The sequence below is a fragment of the Budorcas taxicolor genome, chromosome 8 (assembly GCF_023091745.1).
Source record: "Budorcas taxicolor isolate Tak-1 chromosome 8, Takin1.1, whole genome shotgun sequence".
NCBI lineage: Eukaryota > Metazoa > Chordata > Mammalia > Artiodactyla > Bovidae > Budorcas > Budorcas taxicolor.
The window spans coordinates 85,243,630-85,268,523 of NC_068917.1; the positions used below are offsets into that span (position 1 = coordinate 85,243,630).

At 37.8% G+C, this 24,894-nt stretch overlaps 1 protein-coding gene across 1 annotated transcript in view; it reads left to right on the top strand.

The window, feature by feature from the left end:
• Positions 1–24,894, top strand: part of ERCC6L2 (ERCC excision repair 6 like 2) — a 149,600-nt gene that overhangs the window by 23,711 nt on the left and 100,995 nt on the right. Inside the window, exons 4-6 of the mRNA XM_052645131.1 lie at positions 6,367–6,560; positions 17,522–17,683; positions 18,053–18,260. Of these exons, the coding sequence (XP_052501091.1) occupies positions 6,367–6,560; positions 17,522–17,683; positions 18,053–18,260 (564 nt within the window). The remainder of the gene's footprint in view (positions 1–6,366; positions 6,561–17,521; positions 17,684–18,052; positions 18,261–24,894) is intronic.

A 24,894-nucleotide genomic window follows, 5' to 3' on the forward strand; every position in this document is an offset into this window, starting at 1 on the left:
CCAAGATAATCACAGTGGTGTGATCACTGACCTAAGAGCCAGATATCCTGGAATGTGAAGTCAAGTGGTCCTTAGAAAACATCACTGTGAACAAAGCTAGTGGAGGTGATGGAATTCCGGTAGACCTATTTCAAATCCTGAAAGATGATGCTGTGAAAGTGCTGCACTCAATATGTCAGCAAATTTGGAAAACTCAGCAGTGGCCACAGGACTGGAAAATGTCAGTTTTCATTCCAATCCCAAAGAAAGGCAATGCCAAAGAATGCTCAAACTACCATACAATTGCACTCATCTCACACGCTAGTAAAGTAATGCTCAAAATTCTCCAAGCCAGGCTTCAGCAATACGTTAACTGTGAACTTCCAGATGTTCAAGCTGGTTTTAGAAAAGGCAGAGGAACCAGAGATCAAATTGCCAACATCCGCTGGATCATGGAAAAAGCAAGAGAGTTCCAGAAAAACATCTATTTCTGCTTTATTGACTATGCCAAAGCCTTTGATTGTGTGGATCACAATAAACTGTGGGCAATTCTTCAAGAGATGGGAATACCAAACCACCTGACCTGCCTCTAGAGAAACCTGTATGCAGGTCAGGAAGCAACAATTAGAACTGGACATGGGACAACAGACTGGTTCCAAACAGGAAAAAGACTACGTCAAGGCTGTATATTGTCACCCTGCTTATTTAACTTCTATGCAGAGTACATCATGAGAAACGCTGGGCTGGAGGAAGCACAAACTGGAACCAAGATTTCCAGGAGAAATATCAATAACCTCATATATGCAGATGACACCACCCTTATGGCAGATAGTGAAGAGGAACTAAAGAGCCTCTTGATGAAAGTGAAAGAGGAGAGTGAAAAAGTTGTCTTAAAGCTTAACATTCAGAAAACAAAGATCATGGCATCTGGTCCCATCACTTCATGGCAAATAGAATGGGAAACAGTGGAAATAGTGTCAGACTTTATTTTTGGGGGCTCCAAAATCATTGCAAATGGTGACCTCAGCCATGAAATTAAAAGACACTTACTCTTTGGAAGAAAAGGTATGACTAACCTAGACAGCATATTAAAAAGCAGAGACATTACTTTGTCAACAAAGGTCTGTCTAGTCAAGGCTATGGTTTTTCCAGTGGTCACGTATGGATGGGAGAGTTAGACTATGAAGAAAGCTGAGCGCCGAAGAATTGATGCTTTTGAACTGCGGTGTTGGAGAAGACTCTTGAGAGTCTCTTCGACTGCAAGGTGATTCAACCAGTCCATCCTAAGGGAGATCAGTCCTGGGTGTTCATTGGAAGGACTCATGTTGAAGCTGAAACTCCAATTTTTGGTCACCTGACGTGAAGAGCTGACTCATTTGAAAAGACCCTGATGCTGGGAAAGACTGAAGGTGGGAGGAGAGGGGAACGACAGAGGATGAGATGGTTGGATGGTGTCACTGACTCAGTGGACATGAGTTTGGGTGAACTCTGGGAGCTGGTGATGGACAGGAAGGCTTGGTGTGCTGCGGTTCATGGGGTTGCAAAGAGTTGGACACGAATGAGCGACTGAACTGAAGTGATCTGCTTTAAATTCTCTTATTTCTGGTTTTATTTATTTGAGCCTTCTTTCTTTCTTTCTGTTATATCTAACTAAAGGTTTTCTAATTTTATTTGTATAGGTAAAGAATCAGCTTTTGGTTTTATTAACCTTGTCTGTTGCCTTGCTAGTCTCTATTTCATTTATTTCCTCTCTGATGTTTATTATTTCCCTCATTTTACTAACTTTGGGCTTCATTTTGTAGTGTGTGTTTTTTCTGGTTCCCTAAGATGTAGAGTTTGGTTGCATATTTGAAAATTTTCTTAATTCTTGAGGTAGTTCTTTATCACTGAACTTTCCTCATAGAGTTGCTCATAGAATTGAGCAGCCCTCGTAGAATTGATGTCTAGTTTCATACCATTGTCGTCAGGAAATGTGTTTGACATGAGTTCAACCTTCATAAATTAGGACTTTTTTGTGGCTTAACATATGATGTTTTCTAGAGAATGTCCCATGTGAGTTTAAGCATATATTATGCTGCTTTTGGAATGTTCAGTATGTAAGTTTTAAGTCAGTCTGGTCTGAGTCATTTAAGGTGCCACATGTATTTATAGATTTGACTTTGCTTAATTCTTGAATATTCTTGGGAGTTGATTTACTATTCATTTATTTGCTTTATTTATGTTTTCTTCAAATAGTTATAATTTTACTTGTCATTTCCATTCTCGTGTTTTGTTTATTATGTTTTCAGTCAGTTCAGTCGCTCAGTTGTTTCTGACTCTTTGCGACCCCATGGATTGCAGCACACCAGGCCTCCCTGTTCATCACCAGCTCCCGAAATTTACTCCAGCTCATGTCCATTGAGTCGGTGATGCTATCCAACCATCTCATCCTCTTGTTGTTCCCTCTCCTCCCACCTTCAGTCTTTCCCAGCATCAGGGTCCTTTCAGATGAGTCAGTTCTTCATATCAGCTGGCCAAAGTATTGGAGTTTCAGCTTCAGCATCAGTGTTTCCGATGAATATTCAGGAGTGATTTCCTTAAGGATTGACTGGTTGTATCTCTTTGCAGTCCAACTGACGCTCAAGAGTCTTCTCCAGCACCACAGTTCAAAAGCATCAATTCTTCAGTGCTCAGCTTTCTTTATAGTCCAACTCTCACATCCATATATAACCACTGGAAAAACCATAGCTTTGACAGGATGGACCATTGTTGGCAACGTAATGTCTCTGCTTTTTAATATGCTGTCTAGGTTGGTCATAACGTTTCTTCCAAGGAGCAAGCATCTTTTAATTTCATGGCTGCAGTCAGCATCTGTAGTGATTTTGGAGCCCAGAAAAATAAAGTCAGCCACTGTTTCCACTGTTTTCTCATATTTGCCGTGAAGTGATGGGACCATGGCATCACTAAGATCAGATGCCATGATCTTAGTTTTCTGAAAGTTGAGTTTTAAGCGAACTTTTTCACTCTCCTCTTTCACTTTCATCAAGAGGCTCTTTAGTTTTTCTTTGCTTTCTGCCATAAGGGTGGTGTCATCTGTATATCTGAGGTTATTGATATTTCTCCCAGCAATCTTGATTCCAGGTTGTGCTTCATCCAGTCCATTGTTTCTCATGATGTACTCTGCATATCAGCCTTGACATACTCCTTTCCCTATTTGGAACCAGTCTGTTGTTCCACGTCTAGTTCGACCTATTGCTTCCTGACCCGCATACAGGTTTCTCAAGAGGCACGTCAGGTCGTCTGATATTCCCGTCTGTTTAAGAATTTTCCACAGTTTGTTGTTGTTGCGTTTAACTGGAAGTAATTTTACTTGTCATTTCCATTCTCATGTTTTGATTATTCTGTTTAATGAAACAGGTGATAGTGATTGTTTTGCTAACCATTGATCTGCACAGAATGAAATTGATCTGATATCCATCTGTAACTTGCCACTTTGTTAGAATATTTGTCAAATTTTAGTATTACTATTATGCTGCTTTTCTAAAAAGGATTTGGAGAGGCTCCTAGAGTAGATTCTTAACTTAAATTTTCATATATTAAATCACCAGAATATACCAAGGGAAAGATTATGCATAGTTAGCATGTAAATTAATTAGATTTGACATTTTTGAAAGAAAAAGGTTATATGCTTTAGAACTTTGAGTTAAGTAGTAAAAATTCCAATTTTATGATCTGTAAATTCTCTCAATATAGGTACATTTTATTTTTCAGTTTGATGTATCACTTCCTCCAGTATGAAATTTTTACTTTGACTATCGTGCTTGGTCATTGTCCTCTGAATATACAGTCCTCTTCCTACCTTGCCATTGACACATGCCTTCATTCATTAATTTATTTATCAACTGAACACCTTTATTTTCTAAGTACAGCACAAAGTACTGTAGTTACAGTGGATTTAAGATGTGAACATGATATATTGTTATCGGTTAAGAGCTTTGGAATTATACAGGCATGGGTTCATCTTGCTTAATAACATTGTGGCATTGGGCATATTATTTAACATCTCTGCACCTTAGTTTTATCATCTTTAAAAAGGAAATATAAAATATTTCTACTTCATAGTCTCTTTTATGTAAAATTCTTGAGGTAAGGTCTGTCAACTACTTTGCACTGTCTTTAGCCCATAGTAAGTGCTCAGAATTGGTTCTGGTAATTGTTAATACTATAACTACTTCTACCACAAAAATCATCACACATGGAAAACATCTTTGTATATTTTGTCACAGTACATAACACATCATTTTTCTAAAGCAATAGTATACAAAGAATGAAAATTTAAAAGCATGTACCCTAATAATTGAACTAATTTTTTTGAAAGAGATAAAAGTAATTTAATACTCTGTAGTTGTACTGTTAAATGTGGCCTCTGTTGATTTCTTAATAACTTTGAGTGGGCAAATTTAAATTTTATTTATATTACATTTTAGACCTAGTTTTGTAAAATTGTTTATTGACTTCAGAAAAAATGGAGTTGCTTTGTAATTAGTGACTTAGCAGTTGGACAGTTCTTTCCATTTTATTGTTTTGGCATTCTTTGCTTAAATAAGGCTTATTGAGTTAAGAATTTTTCACAACATGGTAGTAAATACTTCGTTATTCTTCTTTTATACTTTCTCTGGACTTTGCAAATGGTGTAGCTCAGTTCTCTTTCCTCTTTTAGTATTAAAATTAGTTATTGATTTATTTGATTTACTTTTCATAGTTTTGAAGATCAGTAATGTCCATAAGGAATGTCTTAATTTTTAAACTTCTATTGGAATCTTAAAGCTGGTTCTAGAAATCTTTACATTCATTGACACCTTTGGTGAATGACCTCTCAAGTGGAAAACTACTCAAAGTGCTCAGATGGTGTTTGGATAACATTTCATTGTGTAATATTGAAAAGAGGGTAGGAACAGAAGCTTTTTACTTGTAGCCCCCATTTTTTATTGAAGGAGAAAAATGGAATTCATAGAGTGAATTCCAAGTAGAAGACAAAACTATTTGAGAATTAATCTTCTGTTCTTTTTCTTTTTTCTGTTTCTGAAAGAAAGTCACAGACTTGATATCTTACAGCTGATAAATGGCCCAGCTGAAATGCTTTGTAGAAGAGAATGTAGGATTTAGAGTAATATTATATTATTTTTTGTCAAACTGAAAATTTTCAGTATATTTAATTAGTTCATCTTTATCAGTAGGACCAAGTATAAAACTTTAGGAAAGAAACTTACTTAAACCCTATTAAAGATAATAGTTCAGGAACAGTGGTAACAGTAAGAGATAAAAACATTAGAAATTAAAATGGTTGATGCCAGCAGGATTTTGGATTGGTATAGGAAAGGTCAGTGAAACCCCAAAACATTTATTTGAAGACTAAACAGATATATGTTATTAATCTCAATGGGTTAGGATTTACATGAGTTAAGAGAGAATAGGAAGAGAGTACATAGAGACAGGAAGTACTGGTAACTCCTGAGGATCATTTTGCTATAAAGACAGTAAAGTAATGGGTGATAGTTTGAGAGAGATATAAGTTTTAATAGCTTGAGAGAGATGTAGGAAGAAGTCTTTTTTATTTGTTTTGTTTTATTGAGAACAATAAATTTGATTTGTTTTATTTATTGAGAAATATTAGAACATGTTGTGTTTATGTGTGTTCTGTTAAAAAGCAAAATTTAATCATGTTGGGAAGATTGGGGCCAGTTTCTTCAGCACTGACTTCAGGTTGACAGGAAGTAATGGGAGCCACTATGTAAGTTCAGAGTTTGTCTTTAAATAAGGACATGGGCAGTACACCCATGGTAATAGATGGGAGGGCAGACTATATGGAAGTAAATATAGGTAGGTTATTGATCTAGTGGTAAGAGAAGAGGAGGTTTTCTTCTAATTGCTTTAATTTTCCAGGTCATCAACTGATAGTATCTGAAAGAGGGGGGAAAGAAATGGACTAGGAAAGTGAAACGGAAAGAGAGCTCTGGAAGAGCATACATTTCAAGAAAAACAGCCTGGCCTGCTTTTCATATTTCTATTACCAGTGTGGCCCTTGAAGTTAATATTGGGATCATGAGTATACTCTTCTCTGTTTCAGAGAATTATTTTTTCCTTATTCCTCAGCTCCTTTTGAGGGGAAAATAAAAAATAGCTGTTACTTTGGACAGGGCTGGGTATCTATTTTTTTTCTTAAGAATAACAATAAAGTAATGTTTGATGGTCTTCTAAGTTAGATATATTCAGTTGCTCAATTGTATTTATACTTATTAACTACAGTGTTAAAAAACAAAGAATAGGATAGTTGATATTCTGTTTTAACTTTGGGGTTCTTTGTCATTAAAAAAATTATGTCATACATTTTTCTTCTTCTTCTTATAGATGTTCTTAATAGTTGCTCCTCTTTCTGTCCTCTACAACTGGAAGGATGAGCTGGACACCTGGGGATATTTCAGAGTCACTATTTTACATGGTAACAAAAAGGATAGTGAACTGATTCGTGTGAAACAGAGGAAATGTGAAATTGCTCTAACAACTTACGAAACACTGCGCTTATGTCTGGACGAACTTAACAGGTAATCAGAATACTGGGAGTGGTTGCATTAGTATTCTGCTTACATCAGCTGTATTTATGCCTTTGTATTGTGGGGCTTTCCAGGCAGCTCAGTGGTAAAGAATCTGCAGAGTTGAAAGAGACACAGGTTTGACCCTTGGGTTGGGAAGAAACCCTGGAGGAGGAAATGGCAACCTACCCAGTATTCTTGCCAGGATAATCCCAAGGACAGAGGAGCCTGGTGGGCTACAAAGAGTTGGACATGACTGAGCAACTGAACACTTTATATTGTAAATTTTTTTAAGCTGTAAATATTCTTTAGCATTATTTAATTTGATTTCAAAGTTATTGAAATAGACAGTTTATAGTAATTAACTCATTTTCTAAGAAGGAAAACCTGAGTCAGGGTTTCTACAGTTCCTTATTTTATTTCCTCTATTACCTCTCCAAGCGGTGCCTATTAATGAATAAGACTTGTCCTAAATCTCATGTACAATGTTTTGTGTATTTGATGCCTCTAGACTAAAATAGTGAGTTTCATGAATGATTTTACTTAAGGGAGTCTGTTGTTAATGTAGAGTGGCATAAAATACATATACATATTGAGAACCACTATAACAAGACTATGGGTACCCAGAAGAAATGAACTACATTTTAAGATTTTAGCAGGGAATCTAGATACAGTCAATTATGAAGTCATGTGTGTGCTATGATGTGGAATAGAGGATGTTATGGGAGCACGTGAGGAGCCTGACTGCTGCAGAGTGAGGAGAGCAGTCAGAGAGCTTCACAGAGAAGATGATCTATGAGCTTACTGAGGACTGAACGATGAGTACAAGAAGGAGAATCGAGCAAGAGGGAACAAACATTTGCAGAGGCCTCCTGACAACAAAGGTCACAGCACTTTTTAGTAAATGAAAGCAGTTCTGATGCTTTGTGCATGTAATGACTATACCTAGAACGTAAAAGGATAGTGGCCAGGAGACAACACCAGTGTGGTAAGCAAGGAACAGATCATAAGACTATTTAAAGCTTCTTAGAGGATTTTGATCTTTATTCTTAGAACAATAAGAGTCTCCCTGAAGTGTTTTCAGGGGATTACTATTATGATAAAAAATTATCAGATTTGCATTTTACAAGTCATCATGTTGCTGTTTGTGCAGAATAGAGCCAGATTGAATGGTGAAATTCCAATTAAGAGACTTGTTCCAGTCCCAACTCCAAGGACCTTGGAATGTAACTAAAGGTAATTAAGTTAAAATGATACATTAAGGTGGGGACTGAGGCCAGTCTGACTGATTATCCTTGGAAGAGAAGGATATGTCAGGAGCTTGTATACACAGGAAACGATTCAGGAAGATGTATGTAGCAAGAGGGCTGTAGTCTCTAAGCATAGGTGTGAAAAGAAAGTGAAAGTTGCTTGATCATGTCAGCCTCTTTGTGACCCCATGGACTATATAGTCCATGGAATTCTCCAGGCTAGAATATTGGAGTGGGTAGTTGTTGCCTTTTGCAGGGAATCTTCCCAACCCAGGGATTGAATCCATGTCTCCTGCATTGAAGGCAGATTCTTTACCAGCTGAGCCGCCAGGGAAGCCCAAGCATAGGAGAGAGACCTCAATGGAAACCAAACCTGCCAACACTTTGATTCTGGAATTCAAGCCCCCAGAAATGTTGTGTCTGGCATCTTTTGCTCATCATCATGTTTTTGAGAATCTGCTGTGTTATTGAACGTATCAATGATCATTCTGTTTAATGCTGAATTGTATTGCATTTTATAAATATATCACACTTTGTTACCTATTCATTTGAGGATAGATATTTGGGTTTTCTGGTTTTGGTTATTAAAAGTAAACATTTAAGTCATATTTATGTGTAAGACTTCTTTGACATGCATTGTAATTTCTCTTGGATAAATTCCTGAGAGTGGGATTTCTGGATTATATGGTGAGTATAAGTTTAAATTTGAAGAAACTGAGAAGCCATTTTTCCAGAGTGATTGTATCATTTTACTCCAACTAGCAAACTATTAGAGTTCATTTGCTTCATATACTCAACAATATTTGGTATAATCTTTTTGGTTTTAGTGTGTATAGTGGTATCCCATTACAATATAATTTGCCTTTATCTGATCTATATACACTTGAAAAACGTGTTTGTTCTATAATTGTTGGATATACTGTTCTGTAAGGCTCAGAGGTTAAAGCGTCTGCCTCCAATGCAGGAGACCTGGGTTTGATCCCTGGGTTGGGAAGATCCCCTGGAGAAGGAAATGGTAACCCACTCCAGTATTCTTGCCTGGAGAATCCCATGGACGGAGAAGCCTGGTAGGCTACAGTCCATGGGTCACAAAGAGTCGGACACGACTGAGTGACTTACTTTCACTTTCAAATATCAGTAAAGTCAATTTGGTTAGGTGGTGTTCAAGCATTCTCTGTCTTTACTGATTTTCTCCCCAGTTGGTTTACAGTTTCTAGGAGAGGAATATTGAAATCTTCAATTACAATTATAGATTTGTTTATTTCTCCTTTTATTTCAGTCAGTTTTCAATTCATATATTTTGAAGCTCTGTACTTAGGTATTGTGTGTTTGTGTTAGTCGCTCAGTCGTGCCCGACTCTTTGCGACCCCATGGACTGCAATCCACCAGGTTCCTCTGTCCATGAGATTTTCCAGGCAAGGATACTGGAGTGGGTTGCCATTTCCTTCTCCAGGGGGTCTTCCCAACCCAGGGATCGAACCTGGGTCTCCTGCACTGCAGGCACACACATATCGATGATTAGTATTTTTTCCTTATGAATTGACCCTTTTATCATTAAAAATGCTCCTTTTATGTCTAGAATCGTGAAATTTTCTCTGATGTTAATATAGACAATACAATCTTATCCTTACTGTATGTTTATCATTTTCCAGCTTTTAAGTTTTATCTGTTCGTTAAGGTGAGTCTCTTGTGGTTAGTATATTATCAGGTCTTGCATTTTTATCCATTTGGATGATCTGTGCCTTTTTATTTGGAGTGTTTAGTTCATTTATACTTAATGTGGTGGATTTAGAGCTACCATTTTTGTAAGCTCTAGGATTTTATTTTAGTCCATTTACAAACTCATAATTTTGCCTGTTAGTATACCCTATATGCTGTCAGAAGATAGGAACAATCTGAGGCATGAAGTTAAGTTAACTTGTACAAGCCTGCAACAAGTAAGTCGGGGTGAACAAGAGGTTTAAACCTTGACTTTGAATTTAGTATGTAAGAGATATTCTACATTTAGATGAATGTAATAAGTTTATTTATCTTAGCACCAGTCATATTTTAATTTTTGTTTGACTGTCTACCCCTTTAAACTGTGAGGTCTTCGATACAGGATAATTTCTGTGTTTTAGTGCTTATTACACTTCCAGGCATATAATTGCGTTAGATGGTTATTTTCTGTTTGTTATAAATATTAAATAAGAATTCCAAAGTAGAGTTACATAAATATAAATCAAGTTTCTGTGTAAAATAAGAAATATAAAGTGTCTCAGTTTTTGTGGTATTCAGCTTTCCTTTGTTTGAATAGTTTTATTTGACAAATATTCAAAATAATTTATATTCAATCTGAGTAAATACTAAGTAATTTTTGTGAGACTGTTCTAAATGATAGACCAGGATTTATCATAGACAATATACAGAGTAGATGAACACTATAGGAGTGGAGCTGTATCTCTTTTTGTTATTACTGTTAATGTTTTACTTTATTTTTATCAAAGTTGTATACACATATTATTTCAAGAGCCAAATATGAACATAGTTCATTCCTGTCTGCCACAACCATTGCCTTTTCTTCAGAGACAGTCACCTTCTTTTACTTATCTTTTTAGTGTTTACTTTTATATCTCAAAGATCACATTCATGCTGCAGCTTAAACTTATTTCAGTTTTCAGCATCACTTGTTGATTTACTATAATGAAAAATGATGATTTTGTTGTATTTTGCACTTCTGTTGCTTGCTTCACAGTGTCCTGGCTGGGATAGTTTGTGTAATAGGGAATAGTATATAGGAGATCCAACAACTTCTTAAACAGACTGTTGAACATTTTGTGGTTGTTCAGTCACTAAGTCATGTCCTACTCTTTGCAACCCCATGGACTAGAGTGTTCCAGGTTTCCCTATCCTTCAGTGTCTTCCAGAGTTTGCTCAAATTCAAGTCCTGGGAATCAGTGATGCTATCTAACCATCTCATCCTCTGCTGACCCTTTCTTTTTGCCATCAGTCTTTCCCAGCATCAGAGTCTTTTCCAGTGAGTCAGCTCTTCCCATCAGGTGGCCAAAATATTGGAGCTTCAGCATCATTCCTTCAAATGAATATTCAGGATTAATTTCCTTTAGTATCGACTGGTTTGATTTCCTTGCTGTCCAAGGGGCTCTCAAGAGTCCTCTCCAGCACCACGGTTTGAAAGCATCAATTCTTCAGTGCTTAGCCTTCTTTATGATCCAACTCTGACATAGGTGGATGACTAATGGAAAACCATAGCTTTGAATATGGACCTTTGCTGGCAAAGTGATATCTCTGGTTGTAAATACACTGTCTAGATTTGTCATAGCTTTCCTCCCAAGAAGCAGGTGTCTTTTAATTCATGGCTGTACTCACTGTCCATAGTGATTTTGGAGCCCAAGAAAATAAAATCTGTCACCTTTTCCTTATCTGTTTGTCATGAACTGATGGGGCCAGAAGCCATGATTTTAGTTTATTGAATGTTTAGTTTTAAGCCAGCTTTTTCACTTTCCTCTTTCACCCTCATCAAAAGGTTTTTTGCTTCCTCATCACTTTCTGCCATTAGAATGGTTTCATCTGCATATCTAAGGTTATTAATATTTCTCCTGGCAATCTTGATTCCATCTTGTGATTTATCCAGTGCAGCACTTTGCTTGATGTACTCTGCATAGAAGTCAAATGAACAGAGTGACACCATACAGCCCTGTCATACTCTTTTCCCAATTTTGAGCCATTCTGTTGTTCCATCTCCAGTTCTAATGATTGATTATTGACCTGCATAAAGGTTTCTCAGGACACAAGTAAGGTCTGGTTTTCCCATTTCTTTAAGAATTTTCCACAATTTATTGACATCCACACAGTCAAGGTCTTTAGCATAGTCAATGAAGCAGAAGTAGGTGTTTCTCTGGAATTCTCTTGCTTTCTCTATGATCCAACAAATGTTAGCAATTTGATCTCTGGTTCCTCTGCCTTTTCTAAACCCATCTTATTCATCTGAAAATTCTCGGTTCATGTACTGCTCACACCTCACCTGAAGGATTTTGAGCATTACCTTGATAGCATGTGAAGTGAGTGCAATTATATAATAGTTTGAACATTCTTTGACATTGCCCTTCTTTGGGATTGAAATGAAAACTGACCTTTTCCAGTCTGGTAGCCATTGCTGAGTTTTCTAAATTTGCTGGCATATTGAGTGCAGCATCATCTTTTAGGATTTGAAATACTTCAGCTGGAATTCTATCACTTCCTCTAGCTTTGTTTGTAGTAAGTGTCCTAAGGCCTAGTTGACTTCACACTCTAGGATGTCTGGCTCTAAGTGAATGAACACACCATTGTGGTTATCCCAGTCTTTAAGACCTTTACTGTATAGTTCTTCTTGCCACCTCTGCTTAATCTCTTTTACTTTTGTTAGTTCCTTACCGTTTCTTGCCTTTATCTTGCTCATCCTTGCATGAAGTGTTCCCTTAGTATGTCATTTACTTGGCAAGATGTCCAGTCTTTCACATGCTATTACTTTCCTCTCTTTCTCTGCATTGTTCACTTAAGAAGGCTTTGTTATCTCTCCTTGCTGTTCTCTGAAACTCTGCATTAAGTTGGGTATATCTTTCCCTTTCTCCCTTGCCTTCCCTTCTTTTTTTCAGCTATTTGTAAAGCTTGCTCAGACAACCACTTTGCCTTTTTTCATTATTTTTATTTCTTGTTGTGATTTTAGTCACTGCCTCCTGTACAATGTTACGAACCTCTGTCTATAGTTCTTCACGTACTCTATCAGATCTAATCCCTTGAATGTTTTCATCACCTCTACTGTATAATCATAGGGTTTTGATTTAGGTCATACCTGAATGCCTAGTGGTTTTCCCTACTTTCTTCAATTTAAGCCTGAATTTTGCAATATGGAGCTGATGATCTGAGCCATAGTCAGTTCCCGGTCTTGTTTTTGCTGACTGTATAGAGTTTGTCCATCTTTGGCTGCAAAGACTATAATCAGTCTGATTTCAGTATTGACCATCTGGTGATGTCCATGTATAGAGTTGTTTCTTGTGTTGTTAGAAGAGGGTGTTTGCTATGACCAGCGTGTTGTTTTGACAAAACTCTTATTAATCTTTGTCCTGCTTCATTTTGTACTCCAAGGCCAAACTTGCCTTTCGCTCCAGGTATCTCTTGACTTCCTGTTTTTGCATTCCAATCCCGTAAGATGAAAAAGACATCATTTTTTTGATGTTGGTTCTAAAAGGTCTTTTAGGTCTTCACAGAACCATTTGGCATTAGTGGTTAGGGCATAGACTTGGATTACTATGATGTTGAAATGGTTTGCTTTAGAAACAGCCAAGATCTATTGTTTTTGTGATTGCACTCAAGTGCTGCATTTCAGACTTTTGTTGACTATGAGGGTTACTCCATTTCTTCTAAGGGATTCTTAACCACAGTAGCAGATACAATGATAACCCGAATTGAAGTCAAAATTGCCGGGAGAAATATCAATAACCTCAGATGTGCAGATGACACTACCCTATGGCAGAAAGTGAAGAAGAACTAAAGAGCCTCTTGATGAAAGTGAAAGAGGAGAGTGAAAAGTTTGGCTTAAAATTCAACATTCAGAAAACTAAGATCGTGGCATCCGGTCCCATCATTTCATGGCAAATAGATGTGGAAACAGTGGCTGACTTTATTTTTCTGGGCTCCAGAATCACTGCAGATGGTGATTGCAGCCATGATATTAAAGACACTTACTCCTTGGAAGCAAAGTTATGACCAACATAGATAGCACATTAAAAAGCAGAGACGTTACTTTGTCAACAAAGGTCTGTCTAGTCAAGGCTATGGTTTTTCCTGTGGTCATTTATGGATGTGAGAGTTGGACTATACAGAAAGCTGAGCGCCGAAGAATTGATGCTTTTGAACTGTGGTGTTGGAGAAGACTCTTGAGAGTTCCTTGGACTGCAAGGAGATCCAACCAGTCCATCCTAAAGGAGATCAGTCCTGGGTGTTCATTGGAAGGACTGAAGCTGAAACTCCAATACTTTGGCCACCTGATGCGAAGAGCTGACTCATTTGAAAAGACCCTGATGTTGGGAAAGATTGAAGGTAGGAGGAGAAGGGGACGACAGAGGATGAAATGGTTGGATGGCATCACCGACTCAATGGACATGGGTTTGGGTGGACTCTGGGAGTTGGTGATGGACAGGGAGGCCTGGCATGCTGCGGTTCATGGGGTTGCAAAGAGTCAGATGCGACTGAGTGACTGAACTGAACTGAATTAAATTTGCCCATTCCTGTCCATTTTAGTTCACTGATTCCCAAGATGTTGATGTTCATTTTTGCCATCTCCTGCTTGAGCACATCCAATTTACCTGATTCATGGACCTAACATTCCAGGTTCCTATGCAATATTGTTCTTCACAACATCTGACTTTACTTTCAGCACCAGACACAACTGCAGCTGAGCATCATTTCTACTTTGGCCCAGCCTCTTCATTCTCTGGAGCTATTAGTAATTGCCTTCTTCCCTAGTAGCATATTGGACACCTTCTGACCTGGGGGGCTCATCTTCCAGCATCATATCTTTTTGCCTTTCGTACTGTTCATGGGTTTCTCACAATAAGAATACTGGAGGGGTTTGACATTCACTCCTCCAGTGAACCACATTTTGTCAGTGTTGAACACTTACCTAATCCAGTTTCCATTGGCATCTGGTCGTACCATTTAAAAACTCAATAACAGTAATCAGATTGTTTCTTGGCTTTCTCTGCTACTGGCATGGGATACTCCTTCCTCTGTTTCATAAGTTGTTTTGTTCATCTTCTTCCCTGCTTTTAAAATCTTGTGATTGTTTTTTCCTCTTTTCCTTCATTCTTAATCTCTTGTCCTTTATTCAGCTTTATATTAAGAAAATGATCAAACCTATAGAAAAATTGAAGTGATAGTACATGAATATCTATATACTCAATCCCTATATTCACTGGTTGTATGTGTGCCTTTTTTGGAGGGGAGGGAGATATAAGTTAACGTGTGTTGACTATTAAATCCATTTAGTCTCTTCTAATGTAGAGCATTGCCTTGACTTTAATTTTCTAATATAAGACATTTTGAGGAGACCAGGCCAGTTGTCTCTTAGGGTGTCTCACAGATTTGTCTGATTGCTTTTTCAAAGAGTTGTGTATTCCTCTACCATATGTATTTTGGTAAGCTGATTTTGATCTAAAGGCTTAATTAGATTCAGATCAGACATTTTTGACTAGAATACTTCATAAATGATACTATGGACTTCATATTATGTTACATCAGAAAATGTTAATGTCATGTTGTTTTAGTATTAAGGTTGCAAAGTTTGTCTTATAGGCTAAGGAGATGATCATCAGATCTCTTCATTTTAAAGATATGTTTCTCCTTTTACAGTTAGAAGTAAATTGTGGGGTTATACTTTTCTACTAGTTAAATATTCTGGTCCTTCAGTCCTTTTGCTTAGTGATATTAACATTCAGAAATTATTGTTGTCTGAATCAGTTATTTTACTGGGTTTTCAAAATAATGTTTTCCTAAATTTATCATTTCTTTTACACTTATTAACAGCATTCTCCTACATTTAGAAATTATCCGCAGTTTCAACTGACATAGCAAGGTGAATGCTTGATTCTTTTGCTGCCATTTCCAATTTTCAGACTGGCACATTGATATGGTGGTCATCCACAAAGTTTCTCTCCCATTCCCCAACCCGCTTTTTTTGATTATCAGTGTAGACTCATAGATTATTGAGGTGCAATTTATATGCCATAGAATGTACCCATTTTAAGTATAGAATGGTTTTTAGTAAATTTATAAAGCTGTGCAGTTATCACCACAGCCCAGTTGGAGAACATTTTCATCACCTCAAACAGCTTTTTGTTTTCAGTCAGTCTTTGATCCCATCTCCAGTTCTGCCGCTGCTGCTGCTAAGTCGCTTCAGTCGTGTCCGACTCTGTGCAACCCTGTAGATGGCAGCCCACCAGGCTCCCCCATCCCTGGGATTCTCCAAGCAAGAACACTGCAGCGGGTTGCCATTTCCTTCTCCAAAGCATGAAAGTGAAAAGTGAAAATGAAGTCGCTCAGTCGTATCTGACTCTTCACGACCCCACTAATCTGTTTTCTGTCTCTATAGAATTGCCTTTTCTGGAGATTTCATGTAAATTTCATACAATGTGTAGTCTTTTGTATCAGGCTTCTTTCACTTAGCATTTTTGAGGTTCCTCCTGTAACACGTTTCAGTAGTTTATTCCGTTTTATTGTTGAACAGTACTATTGTATATACCTCATTTTGTTTATCTAATGGGTGACATTTAGATTGTTTCCAGTTTGAGGCTATTATGAATAATGCTGCTGTGAACATTCATGTACAAATCTTTGAGTAAATGTACATTTTTTATTTCTCTGGGAAAGATATCTAGGAATGAAATTGCTGAGTGGTGTAAGGAGTTTTAACATTTTAAGAAACAGCCAAAGTGTTTTTAAAAAATGTCTATACTTTGCCAAAAGCAGTGTGTCCAGTTTTCCTTGAAAATACTTAATTTTGTCAGTCTTTCCTGATTGCCAGTCAAATAGGTTTGTGGTGGTATCTCTCTTTTTTTTTTTTTCTAATTATGAACTTTTTATGTGCTTATTGGCCTTTTTAGATCACTTTGGTGAAGTGTCTGTTAAAATATTTTAGCATCTTTTAATTGGATTGTTTTAACTTCTGTTGAGTTATAATAGCTCTTTATATAATTCTGTATGCAAATTCTTTTATCAGATTATGATTTGCAAATATTTTCTCTGTAGCATGGCTATATTATGTCTTTTCATTTTCTTAATGATGTCTGGAAGAGCAAAAGTTTTTTTTAACTTTGATGAAGTTCTACTTACCAGGTTTTTTTAATTGACCATGCTTTTGGTGTCATAGATCTAAGAAATTTTTCTCTAACCCAAAATCATAAGAATTCTTCCTGCATTTTATAACTTTTATAATTTAGCTCTTTTTTTAGGTCTACAACCTATTTTGAGTTAATTTTTATATATGGCATGAGATAAGAATCTAAAGTGAATTTTTTCATACAGCCCTTGGATTTTATATAGTCAGTGTTTTACACTACCCTATAGTCATTATTAATGATGCTTTAATTTTTAAATTAGTTTTCCTCCTGTGTTCTTTGGACATGCCCCCATTTGTCTTTGAAAGCATCTGTGCTTTCTCAGTCTCCAGTATTTCCCTTGCTGCATACCTGAAACCCAACTATTTCTTCGTGGGATCCTGCTTCCTTTTAGTGGATTGACGACTGTGGTTGTTCATTGCTTTGAGGGTAATAATCAATCCTAAACCTTTTTAGCAGGCAGAGCTATGTAGTGCAGCTTTGTAGAAATCATGAGTTTATATTGATATTTTTTATTCGTAATTAGCATTATAAGTTTTGCTTATTTTATATTTATTTTTCTTTTTTATTACTTTTAAAAGATTCCTTTTGTGCTTTTAGTCATGTTTAAATGAGTTATTTCTTTTCATTGTCCCTAAATAGAATCTCTACCCTTCTATCTCCCTACACCCTTTATTTTCATGGGTTGTCCAAACTTGTGATCATTTAAACAACTTAAGTGAAAATTCTGTGGAATCATCAGAGAGTAAAGAAGAAAAACTCCAAAACTTTGGTAGAGAAAACTGGCTAAAATTATATAGACTAAGAAAGGGACATTTTTTCAACCTTGTTTCCTTTTTGTCTCACTTTGTAGTTTGGAATGGTCAGCTATCATTGTAGATGAAGCTCATAGAATCAAGAATCCAAAGGCTAGAGTAACAGAAATTATGAAAGCTTTAAAATGTAATGTCCGAATTGGCCTCACTGGAACCATTCTTCAGAACAACATGAAAGAATTGTGGTGTGTTATGGACTGGTGAGTTTGGAAAATTATTTTCTCCTTTCTTAACCTTTTTTCCTAATTATGTGCTTCTGAAAAAAATTAGTTGTCTGTTTACAGAGGTGTTTTATCCCTAATATAGTATGCACAGTAAAGAGTCCCATGAAAACCCAGCTTTATATATTACTCTTGGTCCCTGAAGTAAATATCTGAAGTAATTTACCAGTCCCATCATCTTCTTATAGTTATTCACTGAAATTGTCATAAAGAACATTCTGCTTTCTTGCCTTTTGTTACTGTTATCCTTAATAAACACGTGACTTAGCGTATCTCTTGAGAGCAAAAAGAAGTCTGTTTCTTATTAGTTTAATAAGCCTTAACATTTTTCTTATTGCCTTTATAAAGGGCTGTGCCAGGACTATTAGGTAGCAGGATCCACTTCAAGAAGCAGTTTTCTGACCCAGTAGAACATGGTCAGAGACACACAGCAACAAAAAGGGAACTAGCTACTGGCCGAAAGGCCATGCAAAGGCTTGCAAGGAAGATGTCTGGATGGTTTCTCAGACGAACCAAGACTCTAATCAAGGATCAATTGCCTAAGAAGGAAGATCGGGTGAGAACCGCTTTTGTGTATATTAGGAATTCCTTGTCATGTTTTATTTATTCTGAAAATACTTATTTTGAAGAGGAAATCTATCTCCTGTGGTGTTTTATGAATACAGTTTTTTGCATTTTACTCAGTGTGAAAAAAATTGTTATGTGCAGAGTTTCATAAAATATTAATCGAGCCTGAGAAATCTTCCTCACTAACTTTACTAACATTTTATCTAACAGGTCTATTATTAGTATACATTAAACTCATTTCTCTTATTTTAGAACACGAAGACTTTTGATACAATTCTTCCTCAAAGAGGAAAGAACTTCTTGCCCTAATGTGTTTTCTGTTCATATTTTGCCCATCTTATAGTGTGTACTGTCTATAACCCAGTATGTGGTGTGCTGTGCTTAGTCACTGTCGTGTCCGACTCTTTGTCCCCCCAGGGACTGTAGCCCGCCAGGCTCCTCTGTCCATGGGGATTCTCCAGGCAAGAATACTGGAGTGCATTACCATGCCTTCCTCCAGAGGATCTTCCCAACCCAGGGATCAAAGCCAGGTCTCCTGCATTGTAAGAGGATTCTTACAATGAGCCACCAGGGAAGCCTAAGAATATTGGAGAGGGTAGCTTATCCCTTCTCCAGGGAATCTTCCTGACCCAGGAATCAAACCGGGTCAATGCAATCTCCTGCACTGTAGGCAGATTCTTTACCAGCTAAGCTACCTGGGAAGCCCAGTATGAAAAGTGAAGGTGAAAGTCGCTCAGTCATGTCCGACTCTTTGTGACCCCATGGACCATACAGTTCATGGAATTCTCCAGGCCAGAATACTGGAGTGGGTAGCCTTTCCTTCTCCAGGTGATCTTCCCAACCCAGGGATTGAACCCAGGTCTCCTGCATTGCAGGCGGGTTCTTTACCAGCTCAGTCACAAGTGAAGCCCATAACCCGGTATATTCTTTGGTATTTTAATTCTCACTACAGAACAAAGTAGTTAAAAGCTTCTTTTTCATAGGTACATTTCCTATAGAATGCAATGTATATTTGCACAACTAATTTTAAGAGTTTGCATGAAAATTACAATTAAATTCTGTTAATTGTGAGAAAATTTGAAGACTTGACTCTAACAGGATCTTTTTTATTTTTATTTTTTTCAAATGTTAAACCTTTTATTTTGTATGGGCATATAGCTGATATGAGCATCTTTTCATGTGTTTATTAGCCATGTATATGTCTTCTTTGGAGAAATATCTATTCAGGTCTTGTGCCAGGTTTTTGATTGGATTGTTTGTTTTTCTGGTATTGAGCTACATGAACTGATTGATATTTTGGAGATTAATTCTTTGTCAGTTGTTTCATTTACTATTATTTTCTCCCGTTTTAGGGTTGTCTTTTCACATTGCTTATAGTTTCCTTTGCTGTGCAAAAGCTTTTAAGTTTAATTAGGTCCCGTTTGTTTATTTTTATTTCCATTACTCTAGGATGTGATTCACAGAGGGTCTCACTATGATTTATGTCAAGGACTGTAGTGTTTGTGTTTTCCTCTAAGAGATTTACAGTTTCTGGCCTTACATTTAAGTCTTAAATCCATTTTGAGTTTATTTTTGTATATAATTTTAGGAGGTGTTCTAGTTTCATTCTTTTTCATGTAACTGTCCAGTTTTCCCAGCACCACTCATTGACAAGACTGTCTTTTCTCCACTGTATGTTCTTACCTCCTTTGTCAAAGATAAGGTACCCATAGGCGTGTGGCTTTATCTCTGGGCTTTCTATATAAAAAATATTGCTCTATATTTCTATTTTTGTGCCAGTACCATACTGTCTTGATGACTGTAGCTTTATAGTATAGTCTCAAGTCAGGAAGGTTGATTTTTCCAGCTCCATTGTTCTTTCTCAAGATAGCTTTGGCTGTTCAAGGTCCTTTGTGTTTCCATACACATTGTGAAAATTTTTGTTTTGACAGTATTTTTGTCCTTGGCATTTCTGCATTGTCTGTTGTAACCTCCTTTTTCATTTCTAGTTTTCTTGATTTGATTCTTCTCCTTTTTTTTTTTTTTGGTAGGACTTCCCTGTAGCTCAAATGGTAAAGAATCTGCCTGCAATGTAGGAGACCAGGGGTTGATCCCTGAGTCAGGAAGATCCTCTGGAGAAGGGAATGGCAATCCACTCCAGTATTCTTGCCTGGAGAATCCCAGAGAAGCCTGGTGGGCTACAGTCCGTGGGGTCGCAAAGAGTCGGACATGACTGAGCGACTAACATTTCACTTCACTTCCCTTTTTTCCTTGATGAGTCTAGCTAATGAATTATCAATTATATTTTCTCAAAGAACCAGCCATTTAGTTTTATTGATCTTTGATATTATCTCCTTCATTTCTATGTCATTTATTTCTACTTTGGTCTTTATGATTTCTTTCCTTCTACTAACTTCAGGGGCTTTTTTTTTTTTCTTTTCCCACTCGTCTTTTTCTAGTTGCTTTAGGTATAGAGTTAGGTTGTTTGTTTGATGTTTCTCCTGTTTCTTGAAGTAGGATTGTATTGCTATAAACTTGGCTCTTACGGGGCTGCTTTTCCTACATCCCATAGATTTTGAATTGTCCTGTTTTCATTGTTGTTTGCTTCTAGGTATTTTTTGATTTCCTCTTTAATGTCTTCAGTGACCTCTTAGTTACTCAGAAGCATGTTGTTTATCTTCCATGTGTTTGTAGTTTATTTTATAGCTTTTTTCCTGTAGTTGTTATCTAATCTTACAGTGTTGTAGTCAGAAAAGGTGCTTGAAATTACCTCCCGTTTTTTAAATTTACCAAGGCTTGATTTATGACATAAGGTGTGGTTTATTCTGGAGAATGTTCTATGTGCATTTGAGAAATAAGTGAAATCTACTATTTTTAAATGAAATCCCCTGTACATATCTATTAGGTCCAACTGTTTCAATGTATTGCTTAAAGCTTGTTTCTCCTTATTAATTTTTTGTTTGGATGATCTGTCCATTGGTGTCAATGGGGTGTTAAAGTACCCCACTATTATTGTGTTTCTGTCCATTTTCCCTTTAATAGTTGTTAGAATTTGCCTCATGTATTGAGGTGCTCCAATGTTGGGTATGTATATATTTATGATTCTTGTATCTTCTTACAGTTGATTCCTCAGTCACTATATAGTATCTTTCATTGTTTCTTATAATGGTCTTTAACGTCTGTTTTGTCTCATATAAGTATTGGTACTCCCATTTTCTTTTCATTTCCATTTGCATGGGATATCTTTTTCCAGCCGCTCATTTTCATTCTGTATGTGTCCATGTATCTGAGGTGGTTCTCTTTTAGACAGCATATATAGGGGTCTTGTTTATGTATCTGTTGAACCAATCTGTATCTTTTGGTTGGAGCATTTAATCCATTTACATTTAAGGTGATTATTGATATGTATGATCCTATTACCATTTACTTAATTGTTTTGGGTTTGTTTTTGTAGGCCTTTTCTTTCACTTATGCGTCTTGTCTAGAGAAGTACCTTTAGTATTTGTTATAAAGCTGGTTTGGTATTGCTGAATCCTCTTAACTTTGCTTGTCTGTGAAGCTTTTGATGTCTCCTCTGAATCTGAATGAAATCCTTGCTGGGTAGAGTACTCTTGGTTGTACCTTTTTCTTTTCATCACTTTAAGTATTCTGCCACTCCCTTCTAGCCTGCAGTTTCTGTTGAAAAATCAGCTGTTAGCCTTATAAGGATCCCCTTGTATGTTATTTGTTGGTTTTCCTTTGCTGCTTTTAATATTTGTTCTTTGTGTTTAATTTTTGTTAGTTTGATTAATATGTGTCTTGGTATCTTTCTCCTTGGGTTTATCCTATATGGGACTCTCTGGGCTTCCTGGACTTGGGTGGCTATTTCCTTTTCCATGTTTGGGAAATTTTTGACTATAAGCTCCTCAAATATTTTCTCATACCCTTACTTTTTCTCTTCTTCTGGAAGCCCTATAATTTGGACGTTGGTGCACTTAGTGTTGTCCCAGAGGTCTCTGAGGCTCTTCTCATTCCTTTTTAGTCTTTTTTTCTTTATTCTGCTCTGCTTCAGTTATTTCTACCATTCTGTCTGTCAGCTCACATATACACTCTTCTGCCTCAGTTATTCTGCTGTTGGTTCCCTCTAGTCTAATTGTAATATCAGTTATTGTTCACTGTTGACTGTCTATTCTTTATCCCTTCTAGGTTCTTGTTAAACATTTCTTGTATCTTCTCAGTCACCCCCTCCATTATATTCATCTGTGCCTCCATCTTATTTCCAAGATGTGGATCATCATTACAATCATTATTCTGCATTCATTTTCAGGTAGACTGAATATTTCCTCTTTGTTTGGTCTTGTGAGTTTTTACCATGTTCCTTCAACTGCTGCATGTTTATCTGTCTTTTCATTTCATTTAATTTACTGTGTTTGGGGTCTCCTTTCTGCAGACTGGAAGGTCATAGTTTCTCATAATTGTGGAGGCTGCCTCCATTGGTGAGGTTGGACCAGTGATTGTGAAGACTTCCTAGTTTGGGGGACTTGGCCCTCTGTTCTGGTTGATTGAGCTGGATCTTCTTTCTCTGAAGGCAGCGCCATATTCAGTAGTGTGCTGGGGTGTCTACTGGCTTGGTATGGCTTTGGGCAGCGTGTCTGCTAGTGGGCAGAATTGAGTTCCTGTTTTGCTGAAATTTTGGCCTGACATGTGCGGCTCTAAAGCTTGCCTGGCCTTTGTGGGGGGCTTGGTCTTAGCTTTGAGATAGAGGCCTTTGGGAGTGCTCTCGTTGATTAATGTTCCATGGGTTTGGGAGTTCTCTGGTGATCCAGAGTCCTGGACTCAGGTCTCCCACCTAGGGAGTTCAGGTCCAACTCCTTACTGTAGCACCAGGACTTCACAGGTTACACAGCACAGAAAACAAAACCCCAAGAATAATGGTGAAAACAACACTCGACAGGCCATAGCACCCAAAGAAACTCACATACTTACAAAAGAGAAAGAAGAGAGAAAAAAGAGAAGAGAAAAAACAGAAAGGATAAATCAGGAGTTAAAAAAGAAGAGAGTAGTCAAACCAGTAGGTAAACTTATAAATGAAAATGAATACTAAAAACTAGCAAAAACACAAAATCAAAAACATGGGAAAATACAATATAACTAAAGAGTACTGTAAAAGTAGGAAAATAAAATGAATTTATTTAAAAATAAGATGTTTCAAAAATAGGAAAAAGTATATTTTAAAAAAGAAAAAAGAGTAATGAAGAAAATACTTTGGCCACCTGATGTGAAGAACTGACTCCTTGGAAGTCAGGAGGAAGCATCCTCCTGATGCTGGGAAAGACTGAAGTCAGGAGGAGAAGGGGATGACAGAGGATGAGATGGTTGGGTGTCATCACCAACGGGATGGACATGAGTTTGAGCAAGCTCTGGGAGTTGGTGATGGACAGGGAAGCCTGATGTGCTGTAGTCCATGGTGTCGCAAAGAGACACAACTGAGCGACTGAACTGAACTGAATGAAGAAAAACAACATTAGAACAATATGGAAAAGAAAACAAAAATAGAATGATGTTAAGAAGAATGTCCTCATGATTTCTCCATTGACTTCTCCACACAGTGTGCTCTAGTCAATCTGCCTACTCAGAAAGTCCTCCAATATTTCTAGGAAAATCTCTGGATCTGTTATTGTCAGTGTGAGGTTGGCTCAGATTCAGATCTTCCCTTACTCCAGCTTATACTTGCTCCCCAAAGCCACAGTTGCCCCTAGAGTTCACAGTCTCAGGCTTATTGTGGGGATTTAATCCATTGCATCTGCAGCTACAGGAGTGATTTCCGCTTTTCTCCTTTGCTCACAGAGCTCCTGGTGTTCCACTTTGGTTCTGGCCCTGTCTCTGCTTGTAGGCTGCCTTCTGGTGTCTGTTCCCTGCCCAGACAGGAGGGGGCGAAAGTAGCAGCTTCTTGGGGCTCACTTGCTCAGTTGGGCTGGGGAGAGAGAGGGGTAGGGCAGACACAGTTGGGGTGTGTGGGGAGTGCCCGCTGTGACTGAGACTGCAGGAAATCCCTGAAGTCTGAGGTGGATTGTATGCTCCCCAGGGGGGTTGGCCCTGGGTTTTGGGTCCCTCAGTAGAGCCAAGCTGCTCAGGCTCCCAGGAAGGTATGGTCAGTGACCCGTGCTCACTCACAGCATGGTGGCAGCTGTGACCTCTGGAGTTGAAACTGTAGTGGCCTCCTGTCTTCTGCCTTTGGCATTCACACCTGCTTTTCTTCTTCTGGGGTCCCAGACTGCAGCTGGCTTATCCCACCTCTGGCACTGGTGAAGGTGGGGTCCTGCATTCTCCATGTGCAGAGTTAGAGCATTCCCATGGCAGTAGTCTCTTGCCTCTATGGTGGGCCCAGGCTTCTCTCTGTACTCCCGCAGCTGTGTGTTACTAGTTCCCTCAGAATATCTTCACGACAGCCAACGCCGGTCCTTTCCCTGGGGTCTCATCCCGAAGCCTGAGCACTGAGCCTGCGCTCGCTGCTTTGGGCACGTAAGCCACTTCTTGCCTGGGGAGTGCTGTCTGGTACAGTCTCTGTGGGGAACTCTCTCCATTTTGCCTTGCCAGCTCCTTCCCCCCTGAGGTTCCAAAGCTCCTCCCAGACTCTGCCTGCGAGAAGGTTTCTGAGTGTGTGG